This window comes from Chaetodon auriga, chromosome 18 (genome assembly GCF_051107435.1).
Source record: "Chaetodon auriga isolate fChaAug3 chromosome 18, fChaAug3.hap1, whole genome shotgun sequence".
Taxonomy (NCBI): domain Eukaryota; kingdom Metazoa; phylum Chordata; class Actinopteri; order Chaetodontiformes; family Chaetodontidae; genus Chaetodon; species Chaetodon auriga.
Genome location: NC_135091.1, coordinates 11,738,613 through 11,761,408, shown reverse-complemented (window position 1 = coordinate 11,761,408; position 22,796 = coordinate 11,738,613). Strand labels below are relative to the sequence as shown.

Genomic DNA, 22,796 nt, shown 5'->3' with positions numbered 1-22,796 from the left:
AGAGTAAATCAGTGTTGTTCTTTACCTTAATCCTTAAATTTCGTGCTTTTTCAAGTGAGCTTCCTCGCCTGTTTTCTGAGTGATTTGTGGTTGATCAGGAGTTGAATAGTTCTGCCAAATTTTAACACTGAGCCCTTGTGGATTCTCTAACAAGGCCGGGCCTGTCTAATACAAAAACACAACACAAATCCAGCTCCTAACCCTCCTTTCTGCCTGATCTGTAGTAATTCCCCCAGCTCACATCACTTCCGCACTTGCAGATCCTGCACATGAGAAAGTATTGTACACCCCATAACTTAAAATTACTCTACAAAACAGCTGAAAAGTGGCATTGCAAGCGCCAAACAACTGGATGATTTAAAACCAGTGTTTGTGAGGACACCGAATCCCAGATCCTGTACTCAATTTAAGTGAAAAGAGCATTTTCATAAGGAGATTGATTAAATATCACAATCATTAGAGAATGTTCTGTGCTCTAAAGTCCTAAAGCAATAGTTGACATTTTGGGAAATAGGCTTAAAGAGTCCCCGGCCAAGAGAAAAGGAGATATGAGGTGTTAATTAGTGAGCTTTGAGGTGCACAGATTTGCATTGTGCATTGAAGATGAGAGTAAGACTTGAAAGTAGGCCACAAAGAAAGAGAAACAAACAGAGGGGAGATTTACTAGGTCTTTTATGTAGTCCAGCTGATCAATAAACTCTACCACTGGCAAGTAGACGAGAACATACACACAAAAACGACGCACCAGCACACACTCATCCTGGTGAATGGTAATGCTGTGGTAATGAGCGTAAGCTGGACTTTTCCCATGTGACGGGTGAATGGGTGCAGCCAGGCTGGCAAAACCACAGCCGACCAGCCGACGATGTGCTGCAGATATGCTGTACAGATGTAGTTTGTCTGAAGGTATTTTACATTGATGCACGTCTGCTGTTAAATATTTTGCTTCTGCAGTGTGTTTTACTGCTGGTTTGAATGAGACGAAGGAGTCACACACACTCTCGTATCAGTCTCTCTTTGCCCTTACCTCAGTTTCTCTATCACTCCTCTTTCTTTCATTCACACACAAACGCACACGTAGATGAATGAGGAGGCACGATGCGATCTCCCCTCAGTTCTCCCTTCCTCCACCTTATTCCATCTCAATCATGCTCTCCTCCGTCCCATTTTTATCCTCTTTTCTTCTCCCCCCCTCAGCTCAATTAGACTCTTTTCCACCCTGCTCCACTGATCCCTCTTTAAACTGATTTCAGTCTTATTCCCATTCCCTTCCTCCTTCCCTCTCCGGTTCCCTGCCTCATGACTCACGGAGGATATTTCTCAGTGTTACAATCAGTCGGAAAGTTGGGTAAATATAGATCAGAAGCCTTAAAGACGTAGTACGTGTGAGTGAGCACATACCTGCTGACACTGCGGTCACCAATCAGGGAGGGGTTTTTGCCGAGTCGTCATTTCTCTCGGTTTACACCGCAGTGTGAGGTGATTTACCTGCCTGGGAGCACGTTCCCTGCCCCAGGTCTTAAAGCTGGTTGGACCTTTAATCACACCTCCATTGTTCTGCGTTTCCACTCAATCCTCCTGCTCTTAGAGTGCTCTTAAATCTGATCTCGTCCTGTGTCAGCTTGGAACTCAAGTCTCTATTATATTTCTCAGTCCAGATTTGAGTGTGTCATTAGAAGAAATGCCTGTGAATTAGGCACTGCGACTTTTGTTTGTTACAAAAACACAACAAAACCTTTAATGGCAAAGCAATTTATGTAAACCTTTAATTGTCTTATGGCACTGGAAGCAACATGCTAACTGATATGAGTAATGTGCAGCGCAAATAAAGAAGGGCTCATGGAAAAAACATTACGGTCTCCAGTTTATGGTATTTTTTTCTGTTTTAAAGCTGCTTTAATCAATATTTTTATATTAACAATAGATTAAATGACTCTGCCTTTGTCTAGTGAAAAATGTTGCTCGTAGTGCCAAACCCACAGGGAATTATCGGCCAGCATTTCCCTCAGTTTTACAGAGTCTTTAGCATCTTTCAGCTCACTGTTTTGGTCTTACAGCATGCAAACTAAACACGTCTAGTTTAAGATTTAAAGCTCTAAAACTCACAGCTAAAGAGCAGGATAAGAATTGTTGGAGAGAAAAACAGAGCTAAAAATACAGATGGAAGTGACGTGACTCCAAATAAATGCTAATGGCGTAGTGTAAATTGGCAAATGTTAAGGTTCACCATCTCAACTTTCAGCTGCCTCCAAGTGGCCAAAAAGAAAAAAGAAAAACAAAGAAAAAATCAGGTGCAAATGTTTTATTTTTCACAATCTGGTTCAATTTTTTTTTAAATTGTTTTGAGTCTACTTCAGGCGATTGTCCATGCTGATGCAGCACTTTGCTGGAAACAGTTTTAGGAGGCCAAATAAATATGAGCCTCAGGCAGCTTTTGAGTTCAAATTTAACACAAGTCAATATGAAAAGCAGGTGTTTTGTGGTCTAAGTAAAAGGAGTTAAAGGATTGACACCAATAAAAAATGATTAGAATTGATTGATGAACTACCTCTGCACAATTGTGTCATGCAGAATGAGGAGTTGTGGTCTAAATAAAGCAGCGTGGAAAAAAAACCCAAAACAAACAGGTCTTTTATTTGCGTGTCCTTGGTCTCATTAGCAGCTGTTCTCGGGGCAGCCTTTGTGTCGAAAATCGCTGGATTGGTGGCTGTTCAGCGTGATGCAATACAGTGTCCAACGTCCAAATGTGAGTTTAGGAGTGACAAGGCTCTTTTAAATTGGAACTGAAAGGAAAAGGAAGTAGCCTTCAATGATGAAGGATTTTCTCTTCCCTCTTAAAGGATCAGAATATGTTTTAAAGGTTTTATAAAGTAAGGATTAATGCACTTCTTTTTTTTTTTTCCCATAATAACACTCAACTGTTCACTGGGCTTGAAGAATCACATTATATGTTTATACATTAGAGGAATAACAATCTCTTTAAAGACTGGATTGATGTTAAATTTCCTTTAACCGTTAATTAACCAAAAGGATGGATTATGTGTGTTTTAAAGCCTCTCTGGCAAAATATACTGTTTTGATTGCATCACACTCACAGTCACACAAACGATAAGTAATTCCTTTGATGCTTTTTTTACATGTCAGATTAAAACATCCTAAACAGTTCAAAACTGATGTTAAATCAACACAGTTTAGCTAACAGGCTAGACAGCCAGCTAGCTTGCTCGCTGGGTTCTGGTTTCTTGGTAAATCACAGATTAGATGGTTTATAACATTCTTTGGGGTGTTTTAGCCAGTGAAGGGGGCCCCACAATTTACAAGGATTATATGGTGTGCTTTATATTTAGGTATGCACATAAAGAGCATGAGTCAGGGAGAGCAGAGCAGAGCATTAGCGCCATGTAGGAGCTAATCTAGTGGGAAGCAGCGAGCAATGGGGATAAGAGGGAGCGAGTTTCAAAACAAACATGGCCAAAGATCCAAAAACCTCCACCTAATCTACATTCATAGGGGTTAGATGTGGTCCAGGAGCCTCAAGATCAGCTACTGCTACAGTGTCACTGAGCAAGTCACTAATCCCATTCTCAATTAGCTAAAACTGCTTTTTGTCCTCCCCATTGTACTAAAAGGGAACACCTGATGTGATTGTCTGATAGAGCAGGTTGCAGGTAGGAGGGCACACATATCAAGTTTGTCACAAAATACATGCACAAAGTGTCAGATTCCAGCAGCATGTCCAAAACGCGAGAACTTACTCCCCAGAAAAGAGGGACTGTGGAAAAAAGAGGTCTGGTGAAATGGCTGGCAGTGCAGCCCATGTACCAAAATTGGAAACATGTTCCAGGAACCTTTGTTCCAGGTAATGGTTCTGACTTCCTGAAAAGATTTTTGTGTTCCTGGAAAAGTTCTTGTGTGGGGGAAAAAGCCAATAGAGATGGTAGCCAATTGCTGCAGTCAATCCAGGCTTTTAATTCCATTCACTCTCAGCTAAGCTGCATTGTTTCTTGGTGCAAGTGGATATCTCCCCATTCACCTCCAGCAGTTAGACAAACCTTTTAAGTGACTCACCAGTTTAAGAGATGTCATTCAGGATGTTTGTATAATGATGAACAAATGCAAAGAGCAGAATAGGAGGGATGCAGTGTTGATTCAGGTACCGGTGAGTTGATGAATAACGATCCAGGAATGCTGGTTTGAGCAAAAGATCCATGACTTTCATCGCCGTGTTGACAGCTCCTCAGTAAACAGTAGAATCACCCTACTGATGCTTCAAAGTAACGACTATAACACAATGTTTTCCTAAATGACGTTGCATCGTGTTGCAGCAAAACCTGAGCCAGGTTCAACCTTTTTGCTGTAGCAAATATGTGTTTTGTTTTGTTTTGCTCAAGCCCTCTGCATCAGCACCTCCTCTGCATCGATGCAGCGGCTTCATTGAACTGAATGAGGGGATTGCATTTGTTCCTGACAGTGCAAATGTTGGTAATGTAACGTGCTGTAATGCCAAATTTACCCTCAGGTTAATGAGCATTCAATGTGGACAGAATTATGTGTTTTTGAGCAATTATGGGCAGAGATGGCCCTACCCATATTCTCAACCTAGCTTTACCAAGCCGTTACTTAAGTCCAACTATGTCTTAACTTAACAACAGCATAACTGTTTTCAATTCAACTTGATCGTAAGGATTATATCTATAAATACCTTTTTTTGTTTTGTTTTGTTTTTACCAAGCCTTCCAATGTGTGACTGTGTGTTTGGGGGCAATCATAGGTGCTATACACCATAACTATGCAGGAAAACGTCTGAAGAAATTAAGAAAATTTGTGAAACTTTGTTTTCATGCATGCTTTTCTTACTTAACCATTACCAAAACATCTCCCCAAAGACCTAGAAAACCAGACTGCTTCTCTTGTGTAAGTCTACTTATTAGTTTCACTTTTCCCTTGACAGATTATTTTGCTATTGTCACACACCTCTTTGGCAAATGAAAAATATTGTCTTCACCTTCCTAGAATCCACAGCAGTCCTCAGAAACTGCTGTCGTTTCCTCCAGCGCTCCTAAATGGTTGTCTACAGTTGGATTTAACAGATGAAATTATTGCACACTGCTTCAAAGTGCCATTTTATTCATAAGGCTGAATATCTGCCTGTTTGTCATGAAAAGCGTGCAGGAATTTCTTATTTCTCTGATCTATGTCCTTTCAGATTACATTCTGCAGGGATTCTTACTGGACGTGTGAGCATCAACTTGCCGCACAAAAACATGGAAAACTCATCTTGCCTAATGAAATCTCTTGAAAACACAGCATTCACAACACAGCAACCTTTTCCTTATTTTATATAAAAACAATATAATTTGAAAATAAATATGCTTTAGTGTTTTACATAGACACAGAAAACATGTTAATAGTGAAGGAGAGACAAAGAGGACTAATAAAGAGGGCTCTAAAACTGATGGCAGAAAAGGATGAAGGTTGTTAACCAAATTTAAAACGGTGGTGGTGTTGTGGTAGTGTATGCTGAGCTGCTAGCGGTACTTTATTTGTATTTGCATCTTGCAGGACGGACAAAACACAGGTCCGCTATTTACTTAAATACTTTAAATACAACTTACTAACACCTACACGCAGATGTGTGCATCGGCAAATGCACGTGAACACACACTCATACACACACACGTACACAAACACACGGATACACACCTGTTAAAATTCTACACAGCACCCACACCCTTAGATAAGAGGGGTTGAAAAATCCAGAAGAGATGTCATCAGCACACCAGTACAAATGATCCATTTAGGGAATGTTAACAAATCATTTTTGATTTTTTTTTTTTCTTTTTGTGTCTTAGAAAAGCACAGAGTCTCCATGCTGAGGGTAGCCATCAGTGACCTTACACATGGGGGGAGATAGGACAGCTACAGGTACATAACACTGCATATATAAATAGACCAAATTAAATATGGGTAGAAGACTGAATACTGAAAAATACTCTATAACATTATAAATTATCTAGAATGGACTATGGCATAAAGGCATATTAAGTATGTACAAGTTCAGAGAAGAAGATATGTAATCAATGGATTCTGTATTGAGTTCAACAACTAACAAAACTACTTTGACAATCCCCTCTCCTGAAAAAGGAACAAAAATAATTTAAAAAGCACTCGAAAGATTTCTCAGTACATTTCGTGACGCACAGTTTTTCAAATGGAATCAAACTACAGTATAGGATGTTTTCAGTGGTTTTCATGTCGGGCATAGCAAAACATTAGATGCTATATTGATAACCAGTATCCCTTTAAAAGTATATGGCACTCCAGAGTCTCTTCTCCTGCAAGCTGATCACAATAGTGACTTGAGAGTAAGTCCATGTCAGTCCTGCAATGTCCTCACAGGAAAGGAAGCAATATCAGACTGATTCAAGATTTCCATGAGCTGTCCCGGTAGTCCTGCTTTTTAAACTCCAAAAGCAAAAGCAGACATTGACCGACAAAAATCCATCCATCAGTCATGAAATGAGAGCGCTCCCATGTCCTCTTCAGCCTCACCCGCTGTTTTAGCAGTTAAATATATCTTAGATTGAGAGGTTTTGCAATTTATGATTGACACACGACCACAGTAGACTCATATCCAGTGAAGTAATTGCATACAATGAATTGACAACAAGACTACACCTGCATCACAAGCCTGTTAGAAACGCAAAACCACATGGCGGCTATTTGCTTTGTGTCAAATGACGGGTTTAGTTATTTGTTTCTGTAGCAGCATAACAATTCTGTACTCTTTTTTTCTTTTGTCATGGTCTATATACACACAGATATACAGTGGGAGGAAACTTCAGTTCTGTCTTTCTTTTTGTTCTGTCTCAGTCAGTCCAAGGGGAATGCTTTCCACAGAAAAGAAGAGCTTACGGTTCATAGGTCAAAGTGCTGTGCTGTGAAATATCTCCTATTCCTTCATCTTGTACATCTGGTGCCCCCACCTATCTCATCTTCTTGGCTTGTCACATCTAAACCAGAAGAGAAGAATAAACGGTTATAAGGACAAGGAAGGTTACAGCAGGAAAAAAAAGCTGTAGTTGTTTGTGTTCATGTGATGAATGTCAGTCAATCATTCACTCTCCTTTTAGCTCTATTTTGGTCTCCACCAACTCCTGCGGGCAATATTTGGCTCTTTAGCCAAGAAATGCTGCTCTGTGTTGTGCGCACCAACTAGTCGTTAAAGGTAAATGTGGAACAATTGGCCACCTGTTGAAGGTTGCTCCAAACAAATAGGGGACAGAGTCACCAGACTAACCGCTAACTGCTGCCCACTGTACTCTTTTCTGTGGCTGTAGCTACTAGCTGCCGTGCAGTAGTTACCACAGTTAACCATGCAGCTCGTGGCCCTAATGCTGACTGGAGTCTGCCTCAACCAAGAGTTTGGAGCACTGGGGCGTTTACATGGTGGGCAATGGAACCAGGCTCAGCAGCCCCCCTGTGAACACAGCTCCAGCTAGCTAGTGAACTTTAGTAGATATCTATGCAACACAACACACAGACATCTTGTTTTTCAAAATTTTTGAGCGTTTTAACCCAAAATTCTAGCCACATCTTTCACGTTGCACCTTTGACTTAGTCGTGCTTTTGGTTCCGGGCAGGTTGCACACAGTAGGTTTATCAGAGCTATTTTAGTGAACACTGATTAGAGTGTTATGAGTCAACCACAACAGTAAAGGACTGTATGTAGGTTTGTAATGAGAGCAGATCAGAGCAGATTGGGACAGGAACTTAGAGAAGGCCTTAGACCCCCAAGCTGGATTCTTAGTAATTTACACTTCATGACTGTGATTTTGAAAGAGATTTTCTTACTTCTGATCAGAACTTGACAGTTATGGTTCCACAGCACTTACTTGCAGGTCCTCTCGTTGAGCTCTAGCTGGCGTTCTTTACAGTATTCATCTGTGTGTTTGCAGGAGCACCGGCAGGTTGCAGGATCCTGCACGAACAAGCGCTTTCTCCTCTCTGAGCAGTGATCACAACATGGCTCACAAACACTGGACAGAAAGAGACAGACAGAGGTGGAGAGGAAGAGGGAGAGAGGCAGATTATCACAGTGTACAATTACCACCCATATGAAAGGCCACCGTTGGGTCAACCCTTTCGTATGCTCCAGTCTGCTCTTTCAAGCCACGGCACGACAAGCTGTACTGCATGTGACAGTTGGGTAGTATTGCACACAGGTTCCCACAGAGCAGGCGAACATTCAAGCAGTAAAAATTACCCTCCCCCACACCCCTCAAACCCTCCTTCATTGGTTGGACCTCTCACAAATGCCTTGTGTGTTAGACATGCAGTAAGCTAGACTCTGGTTCGGTTCATGCAACACGAAATTACATATATTGGCTTTGAATTGCAGGTCAATGACAGCACACTTCTCGCTCTCACTCTTACAAACGTTCAGCTCTTGATAAAGAAGACTCAAGGGTCTGCTTGGTGCACCGTTAAGAAAGATTTTATTTTATTGAGTGAAAACTGAAGACTGTTTCCCACAGAGAGACATTAGAATCAGAACAGAGGCTGAAAGTGGTTTGCATGACATTTCTCAGCAGGGGGGAAGAAATGGACAGATGAAGGCTCAGATACTCCATTGACATCTCAATATACAAATTACAAATTAACACAAAGACATGTATTCTTTCACAGTATGAGCACTGAAGAAACATGAGATTATATTTATATTATTTTTGAATAAAATATACGTGCTTTTGTCTAGTTTCAGAGACAAAAGCGTGCAAAGAAAGACACAAAACAGTACTTGCTAAACAATTTGCTGGTTTACAAATCCCCCCTAGCCAAAAAGAAGAAAAAAAAAGCAATAGATAGCCATCACTCATATCTTTATGTTACATAAAAAGTACCAGCATTATGCACGTTTGTAAAGATGAAAAGAACAAAGAGTGGAAAGGAGACGGGTACGAGACACAGCAAAGCAGCACAGACTCAACACTGAACACAGGACTGTGATTACAATCCTGGTGATCCCAACACAGATACCAGGACAGTATGAGCCAGTCTGCAAAGCCATGCTGGTGGACCTGTGATCTGTTTCAGTAGAGGGTTCAAGTTACAGCTAACAGCCGATCCGTTTATTCCAGCTTCTTTAAACATATCCATTATCAGTCATAAAACTAGCTATCTGACAAGATGTTTGGGGCGACTTGTAGCTCAATTTTCGACTGCCTTTCATGATACGCTGCTGTAGCCTATCTCATCCCAAACATCGGCCCAGTCTCATCCATAGAGAGAGATATTCTTGCAAACAGGCAGCTGGTCAGGTTGGGGGGAGATTAGATGGGTATTTTGACGGGTGGAGATGGGTTACAGTTCATTTCTCATGAGGTGGGATATGGCTAGCATGTCTGCTGTACTTTCCTGGTTATCGCTGTTACGTAAAGTTTTGCTCAAGCTATGTTAGCAAAACACGTTAGCAAAGGTAGCTTAGACACTGGTATTCTGAGTATGTGGAACATGGCTGACGATGACGATGACAAAGTTAGGACAATACACGAAGGCAACATGCTAATTGCTGCGGCTAATGGGCAAATTAAATGGTGCAAATTAGAAGGGGCAAATGAGCTCCTCCCAAATGAGCTTAATTATGAGAAGCGCAACACTCAGGTGCAGGTAGGTGGAGAAGGCGGAGCTGACATACGCATCGTGAATTGTTTTGTCACGGTTTTTCTTTCGTTTTCTCTTTTGGCCTTTACCCTTGCCTGTCCGGGATTTTCTGCAAGAGAAAGAGGACAACAAGGCAGAGAGATGCCTGAGAGACTGAGGCGTGAACTCATGCGTGAGGAAGTCCCAAACTGAAGGCTGCTGAAACTAACACTAACACTAATTAAGAGCAATCTTTTTGAATTTCTCTAAATCAAAGAGCCAAACAATCAGTCATTCAAAAGAGCTTATTGTTTAATTTGATTATTGTGGGTGATTGGACAATAACTTCGATGATCATATAATGAGAAAAACATCAGGCAGTGTTTATATGATGTAATACATCTAAAAGGGACAATATCCCATGTTTTTCAGTGAGGGATGACATGAATTCCAAGGCTGCGGCACAAAAAAATGGAACCAGTTGACAGTTTGTTGAAATGTTGAAATGAACAAGAAATTAAATTAAATGTATCTCGACTTAAAGCTTTAAGGACCCACCCACAGCCATGGAGCTTACTGCAGGTGGTTTCCGCACATCATGTAGTTCGAGAATGTGATGAATATCAAATGTTCCATGTAGAAACCCGCTTTATTGTCCAACTTGGGTAAAAAAAAAACAAAAAAAAAACAGTACAATGACTTCGCAGACTGTTAGCGCTGGAGGTTTGGCTCGGCCGGCTGTTCTGTAATTTCCCAGATGGATTGAGGACAATGAACTTGGACTTCACCAAAACTGCATCTTTCAGTCTATCTGGGTCAAGTCTTTATGGCTGATTCAACTTGTTTTAGACCACAGCACAATGAGAGCAAGTTTGTATAGCACACACCTGCAGTTTCACAGGTGCAGGCAGGATTAAAATATCAGTCAGATACAAGATGGACGGCACAAGCTTTTGCTGTCTAAGATGTATACAACTGTACAGAAAACTTTTGTGATACTGAAATAGAAATGCAAAACAATGTCATGATATATGTCTATGGACACTGGTGTCTACTGAATGCAGTACATCAATGCTGTGTCTTTAAAAAAAACCCGTATGGAGTGGACTGGAACTGCAGGAGCAGTATGCTCTGTAATTATTATATGTGCAGGACACACAGAGAGTCAGACCTAGCATTTGTGACCCCAGCAATCCATGTGCTAATATGTTAACCAGATAAAGTTTGCTGTGCAGGCCGTGGACATGGCCGGCTTAGTCTGTGGAGATATTGAATTGATCTAAGAGCCATGTAGAATCTCTGTGAGGCTGTACTTAGACACAGTGGAATAACAATGCTAGCATTTTGATGTTTTGCAAATATAATATCTACCACATTCACTGTTTTAGTTCAGCACGTTAGCATGTTAACGTTTGCTGATTAGCAATAAACACAAACGACAGCAGAGGCCGACTGGAATGTCATTAGTTTTGCAGGCATTTCGTCATAAAGCAAGGAACTGACTTTTGACTTTGTGACGGAGCTATATGAAAAGTCAGGAGGTCAGTTATTAAAATTCATCCTCTGCAGGCCATGAATGTGTTTACCACCTGTCATGACAACCCGTCCAATAGCTGAGGTCATTAACGGTCAGACCCAGCCGGGAGTGGATGACACATGATATCATTTAATAAGGATATCCAAGGAACCGGGTGAAGCTGATGTGTCGTAAATGTAACTTCCTCTTTTAAGTCTTCAGACTTCCAGTTTCACTGTTGGCATTGACAGGTTTCACAACCTCAGTAGGAAGACCACCACCAACAGACCTGACGCCACTGAGAGGTCAGTGGCCAACGTTAAAACTAACGTGAAAACAGGAAAGTGTCAGAAACAGCAGTTGAACGACCTTAAGACCATCACTTTGTAGACTCACACCACCAGAGCCGGACTCATAAACAGTTAAGACAAGGTTAAAGGGGAGGTCTCAAAACTAGCCCTTATCTATATGACAGACGACCTGACATAAAACCAAAATACAACGAACAACCACTCTGCAATAGAAAGATATTAACGCAGAAGGAGGATTAAAGAGTTTTAATGACCCTCAGCCCACTGTCTTCTGTTGCATGGGAAGGGAAACACGCTTGAGCAAGAACCATAAAGACAAAAGTTTAACAGGTCTTCAAAAACACTGCTATCTATATCACAGCGGTCAGGAACAAGAGTTAAGTGGGATGTAAACAGCAAAGAGGAGAGAAGAAGAATGTAAAGATGAGATAGAAAAGGGAGGGAAGGTGTAAACGACAGTTAAAGAGAGGGCAATGACCTCATCAAGTGTCACTCATTCACCTGAATGGATTAAGATGGTATTCCCATGTTTATCAACTGGGAGCTGCATGCTAATCTCATATATAGCTTGTCTGCTGGGGTTTTCATGAAATAGCATTGTGGAGTCTTTGGTGTGTTTGTCTACGTGACAAAAAAAAAGGAGAGACGGACAACGAGGGAGTGAGAAAATACCAGGCAGGTGAATTAAGTAAGTAAGAGGTGTGGTGTAATGTCAGAAAGCCCGAGAGTTGCAGGCGACAGAGAGTGACAGTTTGTTTGCAGAGCAAAACAGGAAAGAGATCACATCTCAAGTCCTCATTGTTTCCCCCTGAAAACCCCATTCTCCATGCAGAAAGAGTGCTGTACTCACTTTTCTTTCTGTTCTTTCACTTCTTTCTTTAATCTGAAAAGCAGGAACAAAACAACATGGCATTAGGTCACAGCATGCTGTTGTTGCCTGGTAAACAGATACATATCAAGATCACCAGAGACCAGAGGCTCATTATGAGCATGTACAGACTCCCATCAATCTTTTCAAATCATATTATATCATCATGTCTTACCAGAAACTGTGATAAACCTGGCTTTCACTTTCAAATGCTTGGCTTTGCAAATTAACCAGAGTTGTTGGGAAATAATTGAGTGTAGACCCCACAATAGAAAGGCACACAAACACACGCACACACGCACGCACACACACAAATATGACTACAATAGCAGGTTGTCGGGTTTGTTTCACTTCTCGTCCATGTGACAGCTCTTGCCGATAAAAGAGTGTGGAGCAATAAATGTTCTGGCAACGGTTATCCAAATGTGTTAGGAAACTGTTTCATTCAAAAAGGTCACAGATACAGGGCCAAGTTTCTGTTTGAATGTCTGGCACAATAACTCTATATGAATGTACTGAATAAAGCATGAAGGTTTACGTGTGTGTGTGTGCATGCATGTACAGTGTCTGAAGATGGCTGAAAGCTGTTGGCTGTATGTGCGACTGTAGATCGCCTGCACTGAAATCTGTTTAGGTAAATGCAGAGGTGAAAGAAGGACTCAGATCCTTTAGTAAAATTTGTAAAAATGGCTCAATTACAAGCAAAAGAGCAGCTTGAACGACAAAATGAACCCAAGCATCAAAGGTAAAAGTGCTAAATAGGTATAATGACCCTTTAAAGAATGTTAAATTGCATTACACTGCACTTAAATGCAGATGGTCAAATGTACAATCCTTAAAATTTTCATGAAATCGAACCCCTTGTTTGATACTAGTAGCTTTCATTGTTAGCGGCGGAATCCGCCATTCACGCACTGGATTCAAATCGCCTTCCTGTGCCAAGACATCCTCAGAAAATGTCCAGCATTACCATTTATAATATCACTGATATCAGCCTGTGATCCCTCTCCTGCAGCTCTATTTGAGCTGTATTAAGTTACTGCTAATTGCAGTATTAGCATAAAATGGAAATGGTAATATTAAACACAATATTATTCACTATTACCAATCATCTGACATTTTGGCAGTGACTTAGGGATCTGTTAACAGCACTTAATCTACAAATTTAACACAGCGCTAAATAGATTGAGTTCTAAAATGTTATAAAGCGGGTTTAACATTTATAGCTATCTGAATGGTTTTACAGTAAAGTATTGTGTCATCACAGACAGCATGAAGTTCAATGACATTTCTTTATAGCAGGGCCTCATTGAGACCAGCAAGACGAACAAACGTCAGATTTGATCGCTCCGAAAAAGAGGCACAAAGCGCGACAGAGCTTGGTCCTCGGCCAGTTACCCTCCCTACGATGTCTGTTCGCGCTTTAGATCTCCCATAAATGTGGGAGGATGATGCATGTCCCCCCTCTGTGTTGCTGTGTCACATTTAACTAATTCATGTCACACAGCTCAAATTTCAGCCGCCTCAATGATCTGATTGTGACAATACATCAGGAAGTGATGTGTCTCTCCGCGACAGCTTCCAGCAGAGGTCCAAGAAACATTAAAGGTGACACATTTGCTAATGACTGGCTGGAATGGTGACAAGATCATGGGGAGTCAAGATGAAATGTTGACTTTTTGCTTTGTTTCACTTTTGGGAACCATCCAGTCGGCGTAAACGCCAGCACGTGAACGTGTCACTAAGTCAATCCAGATGCAGTTGCAACACTTATTTCTGACTTTACTTAACAGATTATATTCGCTGGCTGCCTGTCAAAACATAAGAGAGAATACTAAGCAGTATGTGATTCATTAATGTGTAAGAATCAGAACTCACTGAACTCACTTCTAACCAGGAGAAGTCACCGCACGGTGACGAGAGGCCACAAAGAGGACACAGGGCTTATCTCAGAGATCAATAACTAAAGCTATCACACCTGCGTAGTTCCAGGTACTGACCTCTACGTGCCACAGGAAAACACAGGATTGGGTAGCATTGTACTTGCACAAATGCATCTCCGTCACTTGAGCAACATGAGGGGCAGAGGACAAAGTGAAGTAATAAGGAGGATGTCTCCCAGGATGTGCTTTAACCCGATCAGGCCTTTTTTAGACCAGTGAGGTGAGAAGCAAAGATAAGGTGTGACTCCACCTGATATGCATCTGTTAAATGTGTCAGATGGCATGGCATGTTCCATGGCGTGTTTGATTGACCTCTGCTCTGCCACACAGTGGCACAGTGGTTAGTAATTCAGTCACATGGTGTGTGTGTGTGTTGCAGTGTGTGTTCGGGGATTCTTACCTACACTCACATGCGCTGTGTTCTGTAAAACTCATGAAAATATCATTTTGTTGCCTTTGGGGTTTTATTCTTTTAATCTGTAAAAAGAAAAAAGGAAGAAAGAGAAATTGTCAGAGGTTTAAATTGTCAGACATTTACGTTGATCTGCAGTACTCGGACACTTTTTGCTCTCAGTGTCACAATCATAGCATTTAAGAAATAGACAACGGACAAAGACAGAGATAGACAGTCAAGGATCAACAGCCCAAGAGAAAGAGGATCTACATATATTAAGTTTAGGATGAAATGATTAAGTTTCTCATCTCAAAGTCTATCGCTGTTCTGCATTCAAACTGAAGAGAAAACATCATATATGTGTGGAGTGATGAGGAGATTGATTTAATACGAATGAATACATGAAACAAACATGAATACCATGTTTGCTTCATATGTTCCACTGTCTGAGGTTTGACCAGCCCTCCTTTAACGGCGTCATCTTTCTGTGCCCTCTTCTTCTCTATTGGTTTGGCAGGAAAATTAGCTCCACAAGCTGTTTATCTCAAATGTGCCCATTTCTGACTACTCGCAGCAGCGGTGGAAGGAAACGTGTATTCATCTGCATTTCCCGTTGCAAGTTTTTTGGAAATTCTCAATAAAATTTGTAATGCATCTGGATGGAAACTTGACAAAAAAAAAGGGAAGAGAAACCATAAATAAGAGATGCAATCCAGAGGACAGACTGAAAATGAGAGAAGGGGCAAGTATGGGGTTTATTTTTACTCAAAGGTCACACATGAGCAGCCTCTGAGCAAGCAGCGGGTGCACAGGGGGAAATATGCCAACCAGAAGGGCAGTAAGAGGGCTCTGGGCCAATCAGAGGAGCATATGTGCCCCTCTGATGTGACATTTGGGCAAAAATAAAGTATTCAACTGTCCATTAGGGGTACTGACATATCCTATGGAAAATGAAGGTACTTGAGGAGAAAACCCCCAAAACACCCAAAGCATTGCTGTTGCAGCCTAAATATTGCTGCTGACCTCCATTGTAATGTTATAGCTGGATGTGGGCATGCACTGCAACATCTCATCATTGCAGCAGCCGGCGCAGCGCGTCAACACCACGCAGGACGGGATGAAGATGTGCTCCACCTCCTCCGGATACTCCTGCAGAATCTCCACCAGCAGCTCCCGAGGCTGACACAAACTCTTGTTGTACACCTCCATTAAAGGGATCACTGGAAGACAAGAATCACAGTGGATGGGATTATGAAATGGCAGCAGAGCTCTAGTCTAAACTATTAGCTCTTGAATACTACAGCACTGTAACAATAACACACACCTAAAAGGAGATGGGAATTTAAAAAACGCTGGCAGGCTCACAAGGGAGTCACATTGAAAGGGATGAAACACACATACGTGCATACACATGTTTCACTTCCTATTATTCCATTGAGAAGGACTTGGTTTATACAAGTACTTTAATGGACACTCACGCAACTTCCCATTGGAATTAACAACCGCCCTCTCTCTCTCTCTCTCTCTCTCTCTCTCTCTCTCTATATATATATATATATATATATGTACTCTGCCCCATTGTGATTCAGTTCACCTACAGCTGCACAATAATAGCTGTTTTTTCACCTTCAGTCTACTTCCCGCTCTCTCGGTCTTTGCAGGAGTTCTGCTCTTGAGAAAGATATTAGCACACAGACAGGCAACACCTCCAAAATATCACTCAGAGGCTAAAACAACCCCAGGCTGACAGCCCTTTGGGAAGCCAAACCAAATATACAGAGCCTGAACAATATCATGAATTTCAGCGTCGTGATTGTCCAAATTAGATTGGGCAACTGCTGGGATTGTGCAAAATGAAATTGTGGGCCAAGAGGGTGAAATTCCATTCTATAAATGAGTCTGGTCACCATAACATTTCCTCAGCTTAACCTCAAACAAGATGGAATGCTGTACAGAATGGAAACAGCCAAGTGTTAAGATTTAGGGGTGAAACTGCTCTCATTTGCTACAAGGGAGAGTTTGGGGGGATGAATCTGACAGGGTCCAAATACGCAGTTGTCCACCAGGAGGCGCTAATTTTCCTTTAATGTCAAGGTGAACCTCAAACCAGCCCTTTTCTCTTTGGCTGTGTGCCAGTGAGGGAGCCCAGCGCACACTGTATTCCCACGGTGCCCCGTGGGACACCTACCGTCATGTGGACCTCTTTCTGTTTCCTTCGGTATGTGGGCACTCTGCAAGGAGAAAAAAGCAAGCTGTTAGTTACAGTAGATTGTGCAAGAGCTCAGAAAAAAAAACAAAACGCTGCCCCTGCCTTTTACTTATCCACAGTTGCGCAAAAAAATGTATTTACATTTTGACATTTCTGTTGGCCACGGCCAGAATATGAAAAGCATAGTATTTATCTTATCTTGGGCTAGCCTATACACAATATAAAGGGCAAATGAGAGTCAAATGTTCATACTATGTCTTCTATACATAAGCATTGAAAAAATAACATAGGTTTTAAGAGCAGGGTTCTTATTCTGCACCACATCTGGAAGTATGTTGTTACATTTTGAAGCAAAAAGAGTTCAGCCAAGTTATGAATACGTGTATCAACATTGAATTTGGTAACTTGATGAAGTTGCCTGTATGATTGTTATCATATAGTGTGTTACATGTGCTGCATAAGACTTTATGTGGCCAAGTATTTAACCAGAGGTACAATGTGTAAAACAAGCTGAGCTAAAATCTAGCACATCAGCTACGTGACAAAACTGGAAGTGTTGAATCACTGTGTTGTTTTTTTTTTTTTTTTCTTTTTTTTAATGTGTGCCTCCACTGCCTCTTGGCAACGCGGATTAATAACAGCAGCCATTAAAACCGGTAAGAATTTCAGCCTGCTACTTTCCCTCACAGGGGGTAGCTGTCACCGCACCAGTCGGACCACAAAAGGTTTCTGGCAACTTTCTTCCGGTGCGCGCATTACGCACAACTACGCACAACCACTTTCACACACACACACACACACACACACACACGCACGCACGCACGCACGCACGCACGCAACGGCGCGCTCTCACTCCCCTTTTCTAACATAAAAGCGCGCGCATCTCGCGTAATATCTCGCCAATATTGCGTGAGACCTAGTCCCGTAGCACCGGCTTGTACTGTGATTGTACTGTGAGAAACTTTTCCCCAGTCCTTAATGAAAAGTGAAAAAAAGAAAAGAAAGAGAAAGAGAGAGAGAAAAAAAAAAGATGTGGTTGTGTATGTTCCGCAGTCTCCACCCCTTCTGGTGGCGTGAGAGGGTCTTGTGGGCCGAGAGAGACCCCAGCCCTCCAAGACACGATATACTGTATTATTAATGGTTGGGTGTCAAGCTGCGAACACCGGCCCCTAAACCGAGTGATGATAGGCCGACTGATTATTTGTAGATGGGGCAGCATCCTGATACTGTTCGGCGCTGATTTGGTGGCTTAGCTTTCATTAAATTAACCAGTTAGTTAAATAAACACTTTACTGGACTCTGGAAGGGGAGTATTTCATTAACTTAGATGCTCGAGAGATGCTGAGCCCTAAAACATCAATGCTTCCTTTAAGGTGCCAAAGACTTATTAGAAATAATCCTTGAAAGTTCAAGCATGTCACTGGAAAATCTGCAGCCTCCTATTGCAGGGGTATGTTTTTTTTTTCACCTTGAAACCTTTGCTCAAAGCCTCTCTGGGCACACTGCACTTGATTAATGATTATATGGAAAACGATTTGTCAAACAGCCATTAAAATTCTCGAGCCAACCTGAATAATCTGTGAAGTAATGCTCGTTTCGTTCTGAGAGTGAGTGTTAAGTTTCAGAGTGAGAGGCTGTGTTTCTTCTTATTGAAGCAGGCTAACCGTTGAGAGTCGCGGTGCCAGGAGTGAACCTGCTCACATGTCCTAATTCAGAATGGAGCCGCTGCGCCTTTAAAGCGTAATAATATCTCCAAGGTGGTTTCAGCAGGCCTGCAATCACCCAGCGTCAAACTTCACAACATTATTTAAAAATCATCACATATGCCGCATTTGCAACACAAAAAGCGCACCACCCACGAGTGTGTGGGTTAGGTTTATATAGAGTCGGCTTTGCGTAATGGCTGTTTAAATCTCCCCAAAGCCACTAAACATTTCAGCTTGTTTAAACATGAGCGATGACCTAGCCAGAGGAAAGGCAAGGACGAGCTACACATTAATGACCAGTGGCTACATTTCACAAATAGAGGTCGATTGATGTTTCTCTCTCTCTTTTCGCCCACTTTGCTTTCTGCAACTCACCTTGACAGCTGACAGCGTCAAAAATAATAGTGTCAAACTGTCAATAAAGTTCATGGTGTTGGAAATCCAATCCAAAGGCAGGCGACGTTTTAAAATCCAAGAGGCCAATGTGGCGATTTGTCCTCAATAAACAACACAAGTGGACCGGCTAAAACTTCTCTAAACAAGGGGCAGGGGGTTGTAATGGCAAATCCATGTTGGTCCCGGGGTCGGAGCTTACAATCCTTTGCGCATAACTTCTTGCTTCTCAACTGTTGCCAATGATTTTCAAGATATCCAGAAACACGAGAATCCAAGACGCATAACGTCTCACATTGTTCCGCAGCAGACCTTTATTTTCTTGCAAGGGAATAGCAATCCACATTACAAAAATAATCCCATGCTTGTTGCGCCAGCCGTCTCCAAGTGTCTCTCCATTGGAAACTAGTAACCTACTCCTATGTGCAATTTGAACCCATGGACCAGGATGACGTTCAATGAAAAAGAAAACCGCGCTGAGAGATACTCGTCCCACAAAACTTTGTCTATGCGCTCTGGGTTTTTTTTTATTCCTCTGTCACTGCACACTAAGCGGCTCGGCTCGCTCTCTGAAGACAGAACGCGTCCACCTCTGTCTCGGTCTCTCCATACTGTGGCTGTGTAGTGGCGACTACTTGCAGCCGCGGTTCGGGGACGTGGATGATTGGTGGATCATTAAAACAGGGTAGGTGTGTCCTCTATGGGCTGATATACAGCGCTGCTCGCTCGTCTCAAGGCTTTTTTTCAAAAGTTTCAGCGTTTGAACGTCGACTCATGTGACCGCATCAGCAGCAAGCTATTAAAAACGCAGAGCTGAGTTCAGACGTGCCGGTCTATTTTTATTTTTTCATTTGAGAAAAAAGGGAATGAGGGCATCCTGATGTTGTGGTTGTGATATTTTATACTTGAGTCACCGGTTGAAATATCATCCACTGTTTCCATGCTTTAATCCTCATCATCCCCACATGTCGTGTACCGGCTGCAGCTTTTGCGCAGCTTTAAAAGCCCCATGAAAGACGCACCATCTAATAATATACAGCAACCGTATTATGGATTGTTATTGCTGTTTATAGTTAGAGATCTCGTGGAAATCAAGAAGACCATTCTCTGTGAGGAAATGGCTGGTGAACACATTTTAGCGCACAAATCCCATAGACAGTATGACCTTGGATGCTCAGCCTGTGTGATTTTTTAGCTCAAAAATCAATGAACCTGGCGAGGACTGTTATAAAATACTCTATAAAGAGGTCAAATACTCTGGCAGAGGTAAGGTGAGTGGCACACCGTCTCATTTCCAGTTGCTCTGGTAATATTAGGAAAAATATTTTCCAGTCTTGAGGCTGTTCGGGGTTGTTGGAGAGCGTGTGTGTCCGGACACGTAGCAGCCTATACGTCTGTGTCTGAGTGTGCGTGCGCCTGGCAGCGTTGCCGTGTGTGACGGCATGAGTCGTCGCCGCATCGCGCCGGTCAGTGCGCGCCAGCACGCACACACTCACGGAAAGTAGGTCTATGCGCGTCGTGACTTCCTCCCTGTCACCTCACGGACGGAGAATGGGTTTTCTGTGTGATGTCCCGGTCAGGTGGTCGAGGCTGACCGCTGGTCAGGCTCTTTTTTCCCCCCCTTTCCCGGCGGACAGCAGCTGAGACATCACGACGAGGAAGAGGAGGGAAGAAGGAGCAAAAGGAGTCAGAGAGAGAGAAGAGGGACTGCCCGTGGTTGATAAAGGAAGGGATTATACAGTGACAAAAGCTCCTTTATCACGACTGCTGTTACTGCAGTTGATAATGATGATGAAGATGATGTTATTAAGAACAACATACACAGATAGAGAGCCTCTTCTTTCTTCTCTCCAACACTGGGTGATTGAACGTGGGCATGGCAGTGGTGGAGAGCTATAATGTGTAAAAGTAGCAATCTCAGATCATAAAAAAGTAAAAATACTTAAGTATTGTCAAAAAAAAAGTACATAAAGTATCAGAAGTTAAATTAGACACTATGCAGAATGGCCCCTGTCAGTGTTATATTGTTGGGTTATTATTATTAATATTAATTACTTTATGTGGCTAGTTGACATGGAGCTCATTTTACCTGCCTTAAACTGTGTATTCCATAGCAACATCTCAAACAATGTAGAGGAGGACACAAGTAATATAAAGTAGATTTACTCAAGTACAAGTTTCTCTAAAGTGGATTTAAGTATATTACTGGGATGAATGTACTTGCATACTGTCATATGTTTACTTTATTTGGCTTAATGATGGGAAATGAGTGTTTCATTTTTTCTCTCTGCTTCTTATTGGTGAAAAGCCTAAAGTCTTAAGGGTTGAAAGGTTTTAAATTGATTACTTTGTTCATCTGGTTTATATTTTAGCCTTAAAAATTGTAACTAAAAACAAAAGGGTGTGTAACACGTCCAGTACCACTGACTGTCTGAAACAATCTGATATTAAATGCTCAACTAGCTGATTCAAAGACTGATTGAGTTGTTTTGTTTCTAATATTTCTAGATGATAATTTGTGCTGGTGATAGCTCCACATAGTAGGGCTGCCCTCTGCTGGGCCAACATGCCACTGCAGGATTACCAATGTGTCTGCCTGCAGCACACTGACAGATTGACAGACACCTTAATAGAGGAAAGAGCTGATAAGTATGTAATGACATAAGTTTTCAGCTATGTGCCTGACATATTAAGGCTTGCTTGCTACAACTCATACCTTACCGTGCATATAAAAGGAATGAGGGAGGAAAAAAAGAGAGACACAATGAGACTTCACAGTGGAGAGAACTGAGGCATGATGGAGCAAGAAAGCAGAGGGGCAGAGTGAGCGGCAGATAAGGAGAAAGAGAGCTTTCAGGACGAGAAGGATTCGTCTGTCATGTAACCGGAGCAGTGCTGAGAGGAGTTCCTTGGCTTGGTACCCGTCCGTAGTTTAATTGAAGAATAACACTTGGGTTCATTAATGGTGTCACCAAGCTCCTGTTTCTGCTGACTCAGTGTGTGTGTGTGTGTGTGTGTGTGTGTGTGTGCTTGTCTATGTGTGTATGCTCTCATGTGGCCAAGGTTACAGTGGATGCAGTACATGTGTGAGTGTCATCCCACTTAATGCTGACTACGTACATACAGATATGTAAACACACACGCTTTAATGAAGCGGCCCTTTCCTAAAAGTACAGCAAACAGCCTCCCCTGCATCGATCCGCACATTGACGCACGTTTGTCGTCATGCTACCAGGAAATCAGGGTGATTCCTGTCTGTTCTAAGTGGACGGAGACAACGATTATGTCTTGTTTTGAAGATGCATTTTCAGAGCTAACCTCTATGACTACACACAATGCATTTCCTGTGACTGCTTCACAATGAAAGCCACCCCGTTGAAAGCTTTTAATGGGACTGTAGGAGAAGTGAGACATATTCGGTTAGTATTGTCAGTAATTTCATACAGCTCTGATATGGATATCAAAGAGTGGAGAATGAACATTGATATCAGTGAGATACACTTACAAACACTAACACTGGATTACATATGTGCATTATTTACTCTGCATTCCTTGCATACAGGTAAGCAGCTTGGAGCTCGTGCAGAAAAGGCAAACCCTGCCACTAACAATGAAAACTTCTATATAGAGAGATATTTTCATTGCATACGTTAAAATGCAATTGCTAAAAAATGTCATGGGTTTGACCTCATGCTTTTATTCTTTAAACAGTGATCACATTTTTTTTTAATTTTTTTACACGCATTCACACATACAGAAACTGAATTTTTATGCTTCATTGTGCTTAAACAATCAATGAATCATTTTCCCCAGA

The 22,796-nt window shown here is 41.9% G+C and overlaps 1 protein-coding gene across 3 annotated transcripts; it reads right to left on the bottom strand.

Annotated features, from left to right (window-relative positions):
• Window positions 1–5,843: 5,843 nt before the first annotated feature.
• Window positions 5,844–20,608, bottom strand: vegfab (vascular endothelial growth factor Ab). 3 transcript variants are annotated; one of them, XM_076756397.1, is made up of 8 exons: window positions 18,965–20,608; window positions 16,863–16,905; window positions 15,698–15,894; window positions 14,681–14,757; window positions 12,320–12,352; window positions 9,698–9,772; window positions 7,896–8,039; window positions 5,844–7,013 (listed from the first exon to the last, which is right to left on the bottom strand). In XM_076756397.1, exons 1-8 carry the CDS (start codon window positions 19,016–19,018, stop codon window positions 6,992–6,994), a joined length of 645 nt encoding a protein of 214 aa, XP_076612512.1. In that variant the 5' UTR covers window positions 19,019–20,608; the 3' UTR covers window positions 5,844–6,991. The 3 variants fall into 3 exon arrangements, with proteins under 3 accessions (XP_076612512.1, XP_076612514.1, XP_076612513.1); XM_076756399.1 differs by lacking the exon at window positions 9,698–9,772; XM_076756398.1 differs by lacking the exons at window positions 5,844–7,013; window positions 7,896–8,039 and having other exon boundaries at window positions 8,482–9,772.
• Between the last annotated feature and the right edge of the window lie 2,188 nt (window positions 20,609–22,796).